Source organism: Nanorana parkeri, unplaced genomic scaffold (assembly GCF_000935625.1).
Source record: "Nanorana parkeri isolate BGI_ZX_2015 unplaced genomic scaffold, ASM93562v1 scaffold416, whole genome shotgun sequence".
Taxonomy (NCBI): Eukaryota; Metazoa; Chordata; class Amphibia; order Anura; family Dicroglossidae; genus Nanorana; species Nanorana parkeri.
The window spans coordinates 355,740-373,816 of record NW_017306684.1 but is presented as its reverse complement, the minus strand read 5'-3'; the positions used below and the strand labels follow the sequence as shown (position 1 = coordinate 373,816).

Here is an 18,077-nt window from a genome sequence, read left to right as displayed (position 1 = left end):
TTCTGATGAATCCTAAACTACAGGCAGGGGTTTCTAAGAACTGGATAGGTATGTGGGGATCCAGAGGACTGTTTCACATAAGGGACTTACTGGACAGGATTACAAACAGTATAAGGCCCTTTGACCAACTTAGGGAGGAACATGATCTACCACCGAGAGCTATCTACTCATATCTGCAAATCAAACACTTTGCACAGTCCATAACTAGAACAACGACCTTCCCCTCTCGCACACCCTTCGAAACACAATGTCTGGCACCACATTCCACTAGAGGCATGATCTCCTTTCTATATAGTATGCTTAACGGAGACTCAGAACAAGGAGGGACAGAGCATCTATATATACGTAAATGGGAAAATGCCCTGGCAACCACAATATCGCCGCAGCAATGGGAACGTATCTGGAGGATGGCTGCAAAGTCCTCCATTTGTTCGGTGTATAAAGAAAACCAGTACAAAATAATGTACCATTGGTATCATACACCGGACTTCCTTCATACGCTAAACCCGAAGATATCCCCAAATTGCTGGACGTGTGAAGATACAAGAGGCACCCTTTTTCACATATTCTGGACCTGTCCACGGATCCAAGCCTACTGGGGGGAAGTCAAACGCATCCTAGAACAAATAGTGGGACAGACACTCTCACCGCAACCTATACACTACTTGTTAGGCTTACCCTTCCCGGACCTCTCAAAGAATACCAGGAAACTGATTACACATATTCTCACGGCAGCCCGCTGTCTCATACCGCTGCAATGGAAACGTAAACTTCCTCCATCGAAACTAGATCTCTATACCAGAATTAAGGACGTGCAAGTTATGGAATATCTGACAGCGCGCCTAAATAACACAGTAGAAGCTCACAAAGCGGTGTGGAGACCGTGGGATAGCTTTGAGGTATACTTGAATGGAGAGGTAAGGGAAGAACAGATAGAAGGGGAGCGTGTAGGGTGAGGGAGAACAGGATACAAGGCAAGGGAATATGGGAGGAACACTGATAAAGGCTGAAAGTGGTAAACATCGGAGACGAAGCCCTGGAGGAAGACTGTACACAAGTTCTTTTCTTTCCTTTCCTTTTCTTTACTTGTTAATCTATAACTATAGAGTTTTTAAGCATGTTAAATTAATCGTCGAGGTATCGAAATATAACGGTATTGGTTGAATGTAGATCTTAAAAAAGATAAGCTATACAGATTCGGAAAACTACAAGTAATAAAGAGTAGCAATCACGATACATTAAGAAACTAGCAAGACGCACAGGAAAAAATTTGCTCTATGAAAAAGGTTTTTAGGCTTACAATTGAAAATGTAACTGGATACGCGATGTGATGACTGATAACATACCTCATATCTTGGATGCCTCACATACTGTTGTAAGTTTTGTAACTCATATATGCGAAATACACAATAAAAATTGTCAATTTAAAAAAATAAAAAAAAATAAAAGAAAACAATAATAAACATAAATGGCAAAAAACAACAGAGAAATTCCAGGACTTTGTCAGTGCCAAGCCAGAGGTCAGATGGCAAAGAGGGTAGTCAGCCGAATCAGGTCAGGGAACACTGAGAGCAGTATGAATGGAAACACTAGCTGGAGTCAGGAACCAGCAGTTCAGTCAGCCAGAGCCAGGGTCACAAACGGAGAACAGGAACAACAGCAGAGCACTTGGTAGATCAGAACACACGCAAGTGCATAGACTGAATGGATCAGCTGATGGTTAAATAGTGAACTGGTTTGAGACAGCAATTTGCCAGACATTTTGTCAGTATGATAATGTTAACGGCTTTGGTTATAAGAGGGTGCCAAAGAGGAACAAACAGTGTCAGACATACCGCAAACAAGCCATGCTGCAAGCAACTGGACAAGGAAAGGTAAGAAACCCTGACAGCATGCTACGATAGCGTTGTCCATGCTGTGCTTGACAAAGTATGTTGATAGAGAAGGTACTTTCTATGCCTCTCACGGTAAAAACCGCTTCCCCAGGAAAAGGCTACAACGAATTGGAACAATACAATCAGAAATTTGGTCAACTGATACATATTACATTTCTATATGCTTTATTCCCATCATATTCCTTATAATACATACCTAAAATAAATCACATTTTCTTCCCTCCCGAGTTCAGCTTCAAACAACTTGATTTTATACTAGAGCTTAAAGTAGATCTAAACCCAATCATTAAAATCACACAAAAAAACGTTAGCATTATAATGTATTTTAAACTTCCGAATTATTTATTATTATTATTACATAGTATTTATATAGCGCCAACAGTTTGTGCAGCGCTTTACAATATAAGGAAGACATTACAATCACAATACAATTCAAGACAAGATGGTAAGGAGGGCTCTGCCCCTGAGCGCTTACAGTCTAAAAGGGAGGGGCCAGTGATACATGAGGAGGTAGCTGTGTGGGGATGAATTGTTTGCGAACGTGATGGTTGAGCGGTTAGTTTGAGGTGGGATAAGCTTCCCTAAAGAGATGAGTCTTAAGGGATCGCCTAAAGGCAGTTAGAGTGGGAGATAGACGGAGAGGTTGGGGTAAAGAGTTCCAGAGGATGGGAGAGACTCTAGAGAAGTCCTGGAGGCGAGTATGGGAGGAGTTGACTAGGGAGCCGGAAAGCAGGAGGTCTTGGGAAGAGTGGAGTGGATGGTTAGGGTGATATTTTGAGACAAGGTCTGAGATATATCCTGGAGCAGAGTTGTGGATGGCTTTATAAGTGATTGTTTATATTTTGAATTTTATCCTCTGGGTGAGTGGAAGCCAGTGCAGGGATCGGCAGAGGGGGGATGCAGACACATATTTAAATCAGGGGTGCCCCTTAGGTAGATGGTGATCTACCAGTAGCTCTCAAAGCTGATGCTGGTAGATCAGGAAGGGTGTGAATGGCGGCCCCTATATTCCATTTTGGTATTTTTATTTAGCAGTGCGCACATGATTACCTATTAGCCTGAGTCTGCTGAGCCGAGCTCCCTGACACCTTTCTGGTGGATACTGGGGGTTGTAGTGCTATGTATTACATCAAAGAATATTACTTTATACAGCCTGTTGCAAAATACTGCAAAGTGAGCCAGGAAAGAGAGTTGGGAGAGACAGCCAGGAGAGAGAGGAGAGACAGCCAGGAGAGAGAGGAGAGACAGCCAGGAGAGAGAAAGTGAGGAGAGACAGCCAGGGGATAGAGCAAGGAGAGACAGCCAGGAGAGTGAAGAGAGACAGCCAGGAGAGCAAAGAGAGACAGCCAGGAGAGAAAATGAGGAAAGACAGCCAGGAGAGAGAGCAAGGAGAGACAGCCAGGAGAGAGAGCAAGGAGAGACAGCCAGGAGAGAGAGAGTGAGGGAGGTTTTTTTCGTTGGTGGATCTCATGCAGCTCCTCATTTGAAAAGTAGATCTTAACACAAAAATTGTGGGCGCCCCTGATTTAAATAACACCTGGTTGTCTTGCCATGAACGTCTTTGTTCAGGATTTCCTGTTATGGGTTGACAACAGTCTCCTAATCGTGCTCCGTCGTTGTTACCCTGTCACATGCACCCCTGGTGGAGACTACAAGCAGCCATTGCAAGGTCACAGTCCACCATTGTCATTATTATGAAGCCAGTGTAGAGAAATTATGTGCACACACTGGAGTGAGGGCACGTAGACAAGAAGTGGCTAAGAGAAGCTGAAGGAGTTAACATCACTGAGATAAAGAAAAGAACTTAAAACAGAAATTTCGGGGGGAAAAGACAATTGATTATGATAAACCATTAGGCTTAAAAAGTAAGAATTTTTATCATATCAATTTTCATGTTTATACAGTAAGTGCAAAGTAACCCTCTTCACCTCCTGGTTCCGCAGACTATAAATGAGAGGATTTAGCATTGGGGTCACCATTGCATAGAAGACAGAGGCCACCTTATTCTGTTTTTCAAGGCGGCTAGAAGAGGGGTGTAAGTAAGTGAAGAAAACAGTCACATAAAACATGGTAGCACACATTAGATGGGATGAGCATGTACTAAAAGCTTTATGTCGACCCTTGGTGGATTGCATCTGTAGAATTGCCAAAATGATGAGCGTATAGGAGACCAGGATGGTCGTCAACGAGCTTATTGTGCAAAAACATACAAAAAACACGGTTAAAATGTCACAAGGACGAGTATTGGAACAAGACAGTTTAAGTATTGGTGGGATATCACAATAGAAATGGTCTAAGAGGTTTGAACCACAATACTGGAGAGTGAACATGCAACTGGTTGATGATGTTGACTGCACAATGCTTATTGAGAAAGCAGTGAGAATAAACCCCCGACATTTCTTTTTGGTCATTAGTGTGATATAGTGGAGCGGGTGACAGATAGCAACATATCGGTCGTACGACATGCTCGACAGGACAAAGATCTCTGTACTTGCCAGGCCAGCAAAGAAGCAGAACTGAAGAGCGCAACCAACGAAAGAGATCTGTCTCTTCTCAGAAAGAAGGTCGGACAACATTTTGGGAGTAATTACTGAGGAGTAGAGGAGGTCTACCATAGACAGGTGGCTCAAGAAGTAGTACATCGGAGTGTGGAGGCTGGGAGAGATGTGAACAATTACCATCATCCCAACGTTTCCAAGTATAGTCACCAGGTAGACAAGCAAAAAGAACACAAAGAGGAATGGGGCAAGTTTCCGATCATCGGTCAAACCAGAAAACTCAAACATGGCTACTTGCGTCTGGTTTTTTACCATATTTATAGAGTTTTTGCCCTGTGGTGGATGAAATAAATATCATATTTATGGTATTATATTGGATGACAATGTCTTTACTCTGGAAAATGTATCTTACAGGCAGGGCCAGATTTCACACAAGGCCAACCAAGGCCCGGCCTTGGGGCAGCAGGGAGTAGAGGGGCAGCAGGGGTGTGGAATTCCTATTTCCCGGGCACCGGGCGGGTAGTTGTTTTCTACATTTAGCCCTGCTTTGGGCAAGCAGAGCTAAATGTACAGCGGGGGAAGCCGCCTCTTGTTTTGTACAAGTGATCCCGGCGATGTCGCCAAGATCACTTGTATGCAACCTGCAGGTCTGCCATTCTCAATGGTGGGGGGGTGGTTTGGTGGGTAGGGGGGCGCATTGAGGTACTTGGCCTTGGGGCAGCAGAGAGAGTAAATCCGGCCCTGCTTACAGGAGATTTTATTAATATGTTTAAAGCTGACGTCTGGCCAAAAAACCTTCAAAGCACCTCCACCTACTCTTCCTGCAACCACAACACCCTACCCCCTCTAGTTAATCACCTTGGTAATTAAAAAAAGTAACACAAATACTCACCTGAATCTGTGGTCACTTGACACACCAGATAATCTCCTTGGGGTGCCCACGTTGTTGGCTGGTGCCATAAAAGCTTCCTATTGCCTATCAGTTGGCAGGGTCTTTACAGTGGTGTAGTCACTTCACAACGAAGTGTTGCATCAAGACCAGTAAGCAGATTGCAAGGACTGCATCAGGGGACCACAAGGATGATGTTCTGAACCCTCTTCTTCAGGGCAAGGGGGTGTGGTTAAAAAGGTGGCTTTGTAACTTGATAATTTCATTTTTATCTCAAATTGTTTCTCATTTTTATGCTGTAATTTCAGAGAACATTTGGACATTTAAATACTTACATTTCATAAAAATGGGAAAATTAAGTTATTCTAAAACTTTTATTTGGTGGTGTATACGTGTTTAAACTGTGTATGCAGCCCCCAGTTCCCGAGATGAAAGACCACATTGATGCTCTGCATCGACTCTCAGACTAAGCTGTGAATGTCACTTGCACCAAACATTCTCGGTGGGGAATCAGCCACTGCCGTTTATAACACATGGACCTGGAAGATTCACCTGCAGAGGAATTTGGTTGAATGTCAGATTCACTGCTTTTTAAATATTTATCTTATCTTATTGGACTGCTGCATTAAAGGTTTTTTTTTATATTTCATTACCTGGAACGTCCTCCAAGCTGCCGTGAGCCACAGAGTGACTTTTCTGATCGGCATACACAAGGGGTCTGTGCATCTTCTCACCTCTACAAATGCATCATCTATATATAAGACTCCATTACCCGAGAGCCTAAATCTCCACTGCCCCAGGCAAAGGTTCATCCTCGGAGAATAGGAGCAAGCCAATTACTGATCTGTGACTTGTAAATTGTCTGCAAATTGCACAATGCTGCGAGATGTAGAAATTCATATTTTAGGTGTATTTTTGGAGGAATACAGAGAAGAGGAACAACTGTCTTATTTTCTTGATTAATCAAGTGACCCTCTCTATTCCTTGCCTTTGCACGTCTTCCAGCTGCTGTATTTGAGCAATTGATCTATGGACATTCAGACATTCCATTCAGATATAAGTGACCCCAGGAATACAGCCCTCTAGTGGGCCTCTGCCATCTTTACAAACCAAGATTTACCCAGGAAATAGTTTTACTCCCTTTTTAAATATTTTGTAGAAGGTAGGGGTGCCACCTTTTCTTCAAGGGAAACCCAAACACTCGAGCACTGCGTGGAAATTTGTTTGGGAGAATATAGAGGAAAGAGTGAGGAGAGACAGCCAGGAGAGAGAGCGAGGAGAGAGACAGCCAAGGGAGAGAGCGAGGATAGACAACCAGGGGAGAGAGCGAGGAGAGACAACCAGCAGAGAGAGCAAGGAGAGATAGACAGGAGAGAGAGCCAGGAGGATGATTGAGGAGAGACAGCCAGGGGAGAGAGCAAGGAGAGAGAACAAGAAGAGACAGTCAGGAGAGAGAGTGAAGAGAGACAGCAAGGAGAGAGAGTGAGGAGAGACCAGCAGGAGAGAGAGTGAGGAGAGACTGCCAGGAGAGACAGTGAGGAGAGACAGCCAGGAGAGAGAGTAAGGAGAGACCAGTAGGAGAGGGAGTGAGGAGAGACAGCCAGGAGAGACAGTGAGGAGAGAAAGCCAGGAGAGAGAGGGAGGAGAGACAGCCAGGAGAGAGAGCGGGGAGAGACAGCCAGGGGAGAGACAGCCAGGGGAGAGAGTGAGGAGAGACAGCCAGGGGAGAGGGCGAGGAAAGACAGTCAGGAGAGAGAGCAAGGAGAGAGAGCCAGGAGGATGATTAAGGAGAGACAGCCAGGGGAGAGAGCAAGGAGAAACAACCAAGAGAGAGAGCAAGAAGAGACAGTCAGCAGCACCTAAGGTGATCCATGAATTGATAGCATGATATAAATACCTGTAGCAAATGATAATCTGGGAAGTAGCGCTTGCTGAATAAAGTCACTCAAACATATCACGTCACTTCTTGGTATGTGTCACTACTGTGCCGCTCAATGTTATCCTTGCTTCTGTCTCCATGCAGCCTTCTGATCCTGGTCACTGGAAGGACATCCTGCCTCCTGCAGAGCCCACACTGGCATGTACAGATCATCCAAGGCCAGTCCGGCACATGTACGTCTGAAGGGATGCCGGGGATGTCCTGTTTGATAAAATATCAAATATATATATCCAATATATTCAGCTCTCCTCCAGCCGTCACCGATGTTTTATCAAACAGGACATCCGCGGCATCTCTTTAGAAGGCCATGGCCGTCTGTGGATGTTCTTCAGACCAGCGCCGGGGAGCAAGTGCCTCCCCTCGCTAAGCCACTGCCAGGACACTCTGGGGGGGGGTTGAACCCCCCTATCCCCCGCTTATCTACGCCCCTGGAAAGTGGAGGTAAACCCCAAAAAATAAAAAATAAACTGCTAGAAATGAGAGTTTTTGGCAGAATAGGCACACCAAGTCTCTTATACCAAAAATCAACTGCTCCTAACTTTTAGAAGTTTTTCTCTATTGTGTACACTGTACGGCAAATAGAGTGTACAACCCCGGCTCCTTCCGGGCATTTGCAGTGTGCTGAGAATCAAGCTGGGTGCCGAAGACGACATAACTGGTGTGCACATGTGTAGGAATGACATCATCACAGGTAGTCCAATGGTCGAAGAGGATGACAGGGACCCAGAAGAAGCAGAGGATGATATGGTGGAAGTGCTGGCGGAGAGCACACTTGTCAGGTTAATGTGCAAGTATGACTTGCATTTTATGACAAGAACCCCCCAGGCACAGCGGACTTTACTTTGTAGGATATTCACTTGGGTTTTTATATTATATATGTGTGTGTGTATATCTCTGATTGTGATCTAGGATTTAATTCCACATTAAAAGAATTCCTTGGGACAATTAAACTCACAGAAGAAATGCATAAGTCCCCTGTCCCAGCTGTTTAGCATGTCCTATCTAAAAGGGAAGGGCAAATATTTGGACAATAAATAACAAACTCTTTCCCCACAAACAATATGCAGAAAGGGAGAGGCCTATGTTATTGGGATTGATAAGATGTTTGGTGGCACCAGCAGGGCCTTGTATTTGTGATTACATATAAACAATGCAATTGGTGTCAGACAATAAGGCAAGTGATAGCTGAAAGCATTTCAATGGAGATGCAATTGTTCCAGTGTAAATGGGAATCAAGGACCTGTTTGATAACAAGATCAAAGGTTTTTTTCTGGTCAACCAATCAGCTTCTTCCACATTTTGGTGAATGAGGAAAATGGGTATATCAAGGAGAGACTTAAATGGGAGAGGGGAGAAAGGAAGAGAGAGAGAGAGCTGGTATAGAGAAGGGTACTCTCTGGGAATCTTCATTAATTTACTTTATTTTATCATTACTCTGTATTACTCTGTTGGACTGTTCCTGTTCATCTGCCTTTTGTTGGATTAAACGCTACTCTCCGGAAAAGAGCTGAGGTTGCCTGGATTTTCACAACGCATATAAATATAAATAGATATACTATTACACTACATACTTCAGCTTCAATATATATGTTAGCAACATCCTTGGATTGCTTTTATTATGACCCTCTTGACATCCTGGTTCCTCAAGCTGTAGATTAGAGGATTCAGCATTGGGGTGACTACTGAATAAAATACAGACGCCACCTTGTCTTGCTTCTCAAGAACCCGAGTGTCTGGCCGTAAGTAAACGAAGAAGACTGTAACAAAGAAGATGGAGACACACATGAGGTGGGATGAGCATGTGCTAAAGGCTTTCTGCCGTCCATCTGCAGACTTCATTTGTAATATAGATGAAACAATGAGAATGTAGGAGATCAGAACTGTTATCAAGGAAAATAGTCCTAAAGTACTTACAAAAAACAGTGTTAAAACCTCACAAAAGAAAGTGTCAGAGCAGGACAGTTTCAACAATGGAGGGATCTCACAGTAGAAATGGTCGATGAGATTAGACCTACAGTACTGAAGGCTAAACACACAGCTGGTCTGTGCTAATGACTGCATTAAGCCAACGGAGAAAGACAAGAGGACCAAAGAAGAACATTTATCCTTTGTCATTACTGAGACATAGTGAAGAGGGTGACAGATGGCTGCGTATCGGTCATACGACATGCTTGAGAGAAGCAGAACTTCAATACTTGCCAGGGCAGCATAGAAATAAATCTGGAGGACACAACCAATAAATGAGATCGACTTCCTGACCGAAATGAGGTCAGCCAACATTTTAGGTGTTATAGTGGAGGAGTAGACGAGGTCCACCAAGGAGAGGTAACTCAGAAAGTAGTACATCGGGGTGTGAAGACTGGAGAAGGCACGGACAAGACCTATCATCCCAACATTGCCCATTAGAGTCACCATGTATATCATCAGGAACAATATGAATAGGAACGGGACAAGTCTCTTATTATCTGTTAGCCCAGTCAACTCAAACATGGTCACTTGTGTTGCGTTGCTGCCCACTGAGTTCTTGGTCTGTAATGGGGCAATAACATAGCAGGGTTACAAATATCAACATTTAAAAGGGATTCTACATTTCATATAACATATAAAAAAACATCTATAATGTATTTGACTTATAGGTAAAATGTTAAGGAAAAGAACCTGGTAGCTAACTTGAGAAGACATCTTTAAATTTCTTATCAAAAACTACCCATGAAGTGGTGGAGAGATGTCGTGGGACCAGGGGTGCCCTCTTACCTGGGGATCCGGCGGGTACGGTGGAGATTGTAGGGTCCTTCTTGGGGTGATTTGGTGCCCGGTGGTGGCATGTCGTGGGTACACGCATTAGTGCATGCATGACGTGCGTGTGTGACGTGCGCATGTGGTGCTGCCGTGGCTTCTTAGTCGCTTCGGGTGCTGATCATTGCCAGGTAGGGCCTTGCAAGCACTCCTTCTCTCCTAGCTGTCCCATTGGTTCCCAGGGACCTGTGGCTTCCTTGTTGCCCAGACAACAGCCCAGACAGCAAGAAATTGTGCTGCAAGTTTGAAAATGACTTGCTAAACTCTTGCAGAGTTGCCAAGCTTCACAATTTTGTTGCACAGTTACAGCAAGTCTGCATTGCAAGTCTCCAGACCAGCGAGCTTGCAGAGCTCTTGCTAAGACCTGCAGGACTCTTGCTGTAGACTTGCCAAGCAAATTTGCTACAAATTCAAAAAGTTTCAACTAGAACTTGTGCTGCGAGTGTTCTGCAAGTCTACAACTTGCCAGGAATGTGTGCAGCAAGTTAACAAAATTACAATTTAACCCCGACACAAGTTTGTGGCAAGTTATCCTTGCTATCTGGGAGGGGCGTCACTGGCCCCTGCTGTGTTTAAATTCCAGCCAGAGCCAAGATTTGTTGCTGAGTTATTTTGCAATTCCCAAAGCAGCTACGATGCCTCATTTCCTGTTTACTGTTTCCTGCCTTCCTTCCCTGCTATTTGGATCTCCTGGTTATCGACCCCGGGCTTGTCTCATAGTTTATGATACTCTCTGCCTGCCTCGACCCAGACTGTACTCTGACAACGCATTTTGGATTATCCTTTCTTGTACCTCAGCCTGGACTCCCCTTCTGGTATTGTTCCCTGCTATTGGGTTCCAATCCAGCAAACAGGGGGACTTCGCTCCTTCCCTAACAAAAGACGATTTAGAGCTTATCTGCCCCACATTGTTATATTGCTTTAAAAAAAACACATTATTAATTTTGAACAGAACAGGAAATGGATAGTACCCCTATCATCTTTTTTTTCTTTCCGAGTGTTCCATTGTTTAAAAAGTTTCACTATCAATGAATCCTTAAAGTGACATTAAACCCTCAGATTTTTTAACATAAAACAATACTGTAATGTGCGCCTTACTGTAATCCATGGTAGTTTCCCTTCTCTTTGCTGCTCTTCCTTTTAAATCCTCATCTCTTCTCATGCTCTGCAGAACTTCTGTTTTGCAGCAGACTGCCTTGTCTCAGGAATGGATACATGGTGTCTGTGTATCCGTTTGCATAGGCTTGTAATCTGAGCCAGCACTACAGGAAGAGGCCCTGAGCTGCAAAGGGAAGTTCTGTCCAGCATGAGAAGACATGAGGATTTAAAAGGAAGAGCAGCAAAGAGAAGGGAAACAACCATGGATTACAGTAAGGGGCACATTACAGTATTGGTTTATGTTAAAAAATCTGAGGGTTTAATGTCACTTTAAAGGAGAACTATGAGGTGAGTGATTTTCACTCAGCCTCATAATCTGAGCTGACCTGTGACAATGAAACTGTCACAGGTCGGCTCGTTAAGTGAGATCGGAAGTGAGCAAACACATACCGGCGCTCGCTCACTTCTCGATCTATCCCTGCAGAGAGCCGTGACAGGGTAGTGACTGGATTCCCCCCTCCCCGCTCTGATCCTCCAGCGCTGACTGGCGGAACGGACGGGGGAGGGGGCGGGTACAGCTGGCTCTGCCTCTAGATAGGCAGAGCCAGCTGTCACTCACGCAGCTGGGTGGATCAACACTTAATTGTCGGGATCCGTTCTGGCTGCGCCATCTCATTATACCTGTAGCTTGCGGTATACTGAGCTTTGGGTGACGGGAGGAAGCTAGTTTGTGTCCTCCCGTTACCCTTAGGAGAACAATGGGGAAAAGCCCTGACCCCATAGTTCTCCTTTAAGTGTACCAATGAAATATAAAATGAAGCTACCATTACACTCAGTGTGGCTTTGTTATAATTCGATTCATTATTTAAGTTGAGCAACAGAAGAACGGCATACAGATGGAATGAATAGAATTATGAAATGTTGCCCATCATGTAGATCAGACGTTTCAGTATGTTTTAAGATATAACAATTTCCAAGCAATCCATTTATCTGGTAACCTAGATATCCCGAGTCATCTGAGGTGTATGGATTCTTGTTCCTCTCTCACCCATATTTTGTATGGGGTATAGAAAGGGAGTGACCCATGTTCAGGGTGAAAAAGAGAAAAAGGAAAGTGTAGGAAAGAGAAGTAGTGGTTGTGAAAAAGGGGGAAGACGTTTAGGAACAGAGGAGGGGAAGAGGTAAGGAAAGTTGGTTAGCAAGGGTGAGGACTCCTAATAGGGTGAGAAGGAAAACAAAGAGGAGGTGGGCATGACCCAGATGGGAATGGTAATAAGAAGAGTGGAGGACAAGGGATAGCAGGGTCCCCTGATTGACCCTCACTATTGTCTAGGGTCATCTTTACCTTCCTACTGTTTTAAGAAGTGCACGCCTTCTGGGATTCTGATGAAGTGGTGTACCTTATCCAAGCCAAAGAGGTAGCTCAACAGTTATCCTTTTTACAATCGAAAGAGGTGGTTAGGGTCCCTATCTGCATGGTTTTCCTTCATCACATGGAACCACATATCTACAGTGGGTGGGCAGCGTTGCTTTCACATGGCAGTTATACACAGAAGAGGTGGGCTGTAGTCCCTAGAGGGGATCTAGGCAGGGCAGAAGAGACTCCTTTGGATTTTGGCACTGCAGAGGCACAGTGTTGACAGCTCACTTCCGGACTATTCAAGCTCACTGGATATCTGGCAGGGTCAAAAGGATTGTTTTGATCTAAATCAAATAGCACTTTCGATTATTAGTTAATCGATCAAAAGGGAGCAAAAAGGTTAACTGTTAGGATTGACATTTAGACTTTTTAGAGACTCCTTTTGGTTGTGGAATCCAACAGTAGCACATGTCACCGGGCCTCTGTTGCCACAAGCAAGTCAAAATAAAAGTGTTACCCAACTTTCATCCACCCAAAATACCAGTTTAGAGTGGACTTGGCTGTTAACATTCCTGGCTTTGTTTCCAAAATGGAAAATTATTGAATTTCTATCCCTTAAACTTTGCAATGAACAAGCTGACTGCTTAAAATGACCCGGCAGCTGGCATAGTGGCCAGACCTTTGCCCCCCTTTTCTAACACTATAAGCCTGGGATCAATTTCCTCCCAAAAATTGTTATGTCTTCTTGTGGTGATGGTATCTTCCCCCTATTAGTAACATGGAAGATACTGCATTAGAGTGTAAGCTCCTTTGGTGCAGAGACTGATGTGACTGACTCAGTGTTCTCTGCACAGCATCACAGCATACTGTACATGAAAGCTATAAGGTGATGGCTCAAAATGTGGAAAAGGAAGGTAACAGCATAGTGCTGAACCACCCACCTTGAGGATTGAACTGTGACTTACCTGCCTGAGGGGCATTGACTGTTACAATGAAGGAGCAGAATATGGAAATAAGGAGGAATTAATGTTATTGGGCCATGTACTCATTTGTTGGTTCTCTAACCATGTCATCAGTAGAATCATCATTGATATTAAGTATTAGATGTTTAGGGAAAAGACGTGATAGCTTTCCTTTAATATCGGATCTCCGGTACACGAGACGTATCCGTCTTCTACCATCCGGACATGTGACTGAATCCTATCTGGAAACAAGTGCTGCTTTTATAATAAATCTGATTACATCCGAGACTCAGTTTCCTTACCCCTCCAGGGAATTTCTGGGGAATTATTACAGTTTTTAAAAAAAAGTTGATAAGGGAACTGCCAACTGGGGAATAAATGTAGCTCTCCAATGTGGATTTGAGTAATGTAAGAGATCTACAATTGCTTTATGTTCTTCTATACTACAATCCCACTGTTAGGGTTGGGCTGGATGTTGGAGTCGAACGTGAGCGACCTTGGAAAAGCACCCTCCCAGTGCTGAGGGCATGTAGTCTGGTATGGAGGGAGCTCGCTGATCCCCCCCCCCCTCTTTCTGGCCATGCCAGGCCTATGCTTGGATGAAGGGTCTGGTATGGAATTTTAGGGGGGACCCCACATTTTTGGGGGTGGGGTTCCTCCTTAAAATTCCTACCAGACCTTTAGGGTCTGGTAGGGACTTTAAGGGGAACCCCACACACTTTTTTTGTTTGTTTTTTAAATGGGGGTTCCTCCTCAATATTCCTACCAGACCTTAAAGGCTGGTATGACATTTGGGGGGAACCCCACGCTTTTTTTTTTTACTTGGTCCCTCCTAACATTCCTACCAGACCTAAAGTGTCTGGTATTGTTTGGGAGGGGGAACTGCACGCTGTAAAAAAAATGTAATTTATTTTTCTTTAGAAATGTCAGTTTTGCTGCAGCAGGTTCTATACATCGTACAGATTTGCCACAGGCAGGTTAAGGGGACCCCCCAGATACGGTATTTAAAGGAATGTTTAATTGTTATTGTTACCCTTTAAGTAGTGCTCCTTTAAGAACTGTATTTTTTAAAAGTGTTTTTTTTCACTGATTCCTGTCCCCCGGGGCAATACCCGGATCCCCATACACCTTTTATGGCCAATAACTTCCATATAAGCCATTTTAAAGGGGACAATTATATTTGAAAGTTCTACCCCCATTGACTTGCATTGAGTTTGAGTTCGAATTCAAACCTTTTGGGTGTTCTAAAGTTCGAATTGGAACCGAACTCGGGCCTGTTCGGCTCAGCACTACCCACTGTTCTGTCTCTTCTGTCCTGGTCTTTTGCCCTGTAAGTATGTCACCTAAGAAGTCAGTCCCTCCTAGGCCTTGGGCATTGCCATGGAAAGAGGCAGGCATCTCCTCCTTAGATGGGACAGTGTAAGACCTAAGGGAAACAAGCTGCAATCCCCCCCCCATCAGGACAGCCATCAGGGGGGGTACGGCCGATACTCATGTAAGGGGCCCGGGTAGCCTGGGGGGCCCGCCGGGTCCCTTACATGACTATCGGCCGACGTTGAAGGGCGAGGAGGCGGAGGCCTGGCCCTAGCAGTGCAGGGCCCCAGGATTGCCGCTCCAGCGGCTTCGAGACAGGCTGGGGCCCCATCAGCGACGCTGCTCGTCTGATGTCGGACTGGCCGGAAGTGACGTCAGGTTAGTGATGTGACGCCACTTCTGGCCGGTCCGGCGGCAGACGAGGCCATATGTGCAGGTCAGAGGAGCTAGGAAGGAAGGAAGGAAAGGAGGGAGGGGAGGGATGCAGCAAATCTTTTTGGTTGATTTAAGGCATGTAAACACAGCACTGGGAACCTTGGGTGATGCCAACCAGTGGCGTCACAAGGGGGGTGCGGCCCGCACCCGGGTGACACCATTGGAGGGGTGACACCGAAATGACTCACAGTCATTTTGGTGTCAGCCCCCTCTGAAAAGTCGGGCACTCAGTCAGGGACCGAACACCCGACAGTATCAGGAGAGAGGAGGGGACCCGGCGGCATACCTCATCCCGCCGGGTGACTGTCCCCTCCTCTCTCTCATCCATCACCAAGATGGCCGCCGGCATGTATCAGGATACTGCCACGCGTGCGCGATGACGTCATCGCGCACGTGCGTGGTTACCGCTCCGGGTGTCACCCAGCCTCGGGACGCCCCTGATGCCAACAACCAAATCTTTACTTGCTAATTGCTACTCTTTAGATGATCAACCCCTTTGCTGCATTTTTGTGTTGTCTTTATTATTGGGGGCATTTAAAAATCTTTTTTGGTTGATTTAAGGCTTGTAAACACAGTTCAGGGTTCCAAGTGGCGGAACTCCAGGGCCCGGTCGCAGCCGCGACCTCTGCGACCCTGGTAGTTCCGCCACTGATCAGAGTGTAATGTGTAAGGATTGACGAGCGATGGGTCATCAAGACTGAAGTAGATTTAGATCACTGGAGGCCAACATTGAAGTAGATTACCTTACTGGACATTGTGATTGACAATGGATTACATAGAGGGACATTGATAGCAGTTTGTTTGCTGTTTGTGTTGTAATTTCCCCTGTATTGATGCTACTGGGAGGGGGATGATATCTGGGCACCCCCATACTGAGAAAGAGGCTCTTGTCCCTCAACATTGGGAAAAGGGGGGCTTTGCATGGGGGGGGGGGAGCTTATCCACCCCAAAGTACCCTTGCAATGTTCAAATGTACCCTTGCAATGTTCAAAGGGATGTGGTCTCGTCTGGTACAGAAGGGTGGGCAGGGTTTTTTTTTATTCTTGCTGCCTTCCCTTTTCTGGCCACCCAGGCTGCTTTCTTGGATAAGGGCCTGGGTGGAAATTAGGGGGAAACCCCATGCAGTTTTTCATTTTTTTTAAATTACTACTAAAAATTGTACTGCTCCATAACACCACAAGCAGGCTTGAGGCACCCCCACCCCCCATCACAATGTTATTTAAAGGATTTTTATTGTTGTTCTTTAAGCTGAATCAAAATAATCTCTCCCTGCTGTACAGTGTTTTTAAAATTTGATTTTTATCATTGGTGCATGTCCCTCATGGTACTGCCCTGCTACTCATGTCTTTTTTTTTTTACAATAGTATGCCTATTAGCCTTGAAAATGGCCAGAAACAAATAACAAAATCCACCTCCTGTACATAGAAAATTAAAAAATTTAAAGAGCCCCCCAGGAAAGAGAACAGTGAGCAGCATGGTAGTGGCATAACCAAATCTCACTCCAAATCTCCAGAGACTAGCAATCAGAGGCAGCAGTGTCTTAGATCTCAAACTGCAGATATAAAGCTATGAGGCCGTAGACATTGACATTTCTAGGCAACATCACAAATCAGGAAGTGCTCTGCTATTTTTCAGGAGCAATTCCAGACAAAGGGTAATTTTTTTCCAGGTGCTGCTTAGGCACAATGAACACTTCTAGAGGTAACATTGCATAGCAAATGTTTACCATTAGGGTTCAGGTCCACTGTGACATAATACTAATAATATAAATATTGTGGCAGTGTTGCTCCTTGCCACTATGTCAGAAGGTTTAGGTGGTACCCAAGGTTCTCCCCCATAGGTGCTGAGGATATTTGTATCATTAGAAGAAAACTGGATTTGGATTAAGTCCCGGATCCTGGAGTCTATGTAGAGTATTGAATGGGATGAAGCCTCCATCCCTGAGGTCATGTTTTGCTGTCATCCCACACCTTGCTGGTACAGCTGTGCAAAACCTTTATGTTAGGTGGCAGGCTAGAGTTCTGGGCTCCATCTGGTTGAAAGAGGAGGTCTCCACCCAGGAGTCTGGAGGGCTCCACCTCAGAGAAATGTGGGAGGCAATCCAGCGGGGACCTGCTAGATGTACGTACAGAGCTTATGTTAGAGAAATCTGTCTGGAGGATCAGACAGGGGCCTGAAGTGTAAAGTGGTTCTGCACGTAGAGGCCAGGAGGCTGGTGAAGTATTTGTGTTAGCTTTGGAAGAAAAATGCTTAAAGCCCCTGATAGAGTAACCTTTTGTGTGTGAATTTAACTTTATTTAAATATAAGTGGACAAGGAAGCCCTAAAAAAGAATATTTAAATCAGTGGCCTTAGTGCTCTACTGTTTGAAGCTAGTTTACAATATACACTGAGTGGCCAGATTATTATGACCACCTGACGTTTGTACCTGAAGTTTCTAGAGGGCCAGACCATTATAAATAGGGAAGCAGGTTGGTTACCACGACAGTAGAAGTGATTTCTGAAGATACGGGGAAACAACGCGATGTAACAGTCTTTGAACGTGGAATGATTGTTGGCGCTCGGAGCCATGGAGCGAGTATCAGCAAAACAGCAGAATTCGTTACATGTTCAAGAGCAGCTGTTGTTAAAGTGTTTAAAGACCGGACTGTCAGCCGAAAATCTGGGTCTGAACGTGCGAATTGTGGCCGTCAGCGACTAGTCAATGTTAGGGCAGAACGGAGAGCGGCAAGAATGGTACAAGACAACAGAAGGGCAACAGTGTATCTCAACATCTCGTGGAGTCACAAGGCGGCCCAACGAAGTCATCTCGTGGAGTCCTCTCGTGGCCCAACGAAGTACTGATGGGGTGGTCATAATAATCTGGCCACTCAGTGTATATATATATATATA

General features: G+C 44.9%; 2 protein-coding genes across 2 annotated transcripts; both read right to left on the bottom strand.

The window, feature by feature from the left end:
- Positions 1 to 3,778: 3,778 nt before the first annotated feature.
- Positions 3,779 to 4,708, bottom strand: LOC108789701 (olfactory receptor 1019-like). Its single transcript, XM_018559781.1, has one exon. The coding sequence runs from the start codon at positions 4,706 to 4,708 to the stop codon at positions 3,779 to 3,781; it is 930 nt and encodes a 309-aa protein (XP_018415283.1).
- A 4,103-nt stretch (positions 4,709 to 8,811) lies between these two features.
- Positions 8,812 to 13,455, bottom strand: LOC108789700 (olfactory receptor 5B12-like). The gene is made up of 2 exons (XM_018559780.1): positions 13,445 to 13,455; positions 8,812 to 9,730 (listed from the first exon to the last, which is right to left on the bottom strand). Exons 1-2 carry the CDS (start codon positions 13,453 to 13,455, stop codon positions 8,812 to 8,814), a joined length of 930 nt encoding a protein of 309 aa, XP_018415282.1.
- Between the last annotated feature and the right edge of the window lie 4,622 nt (positions 13,456 to 18,077).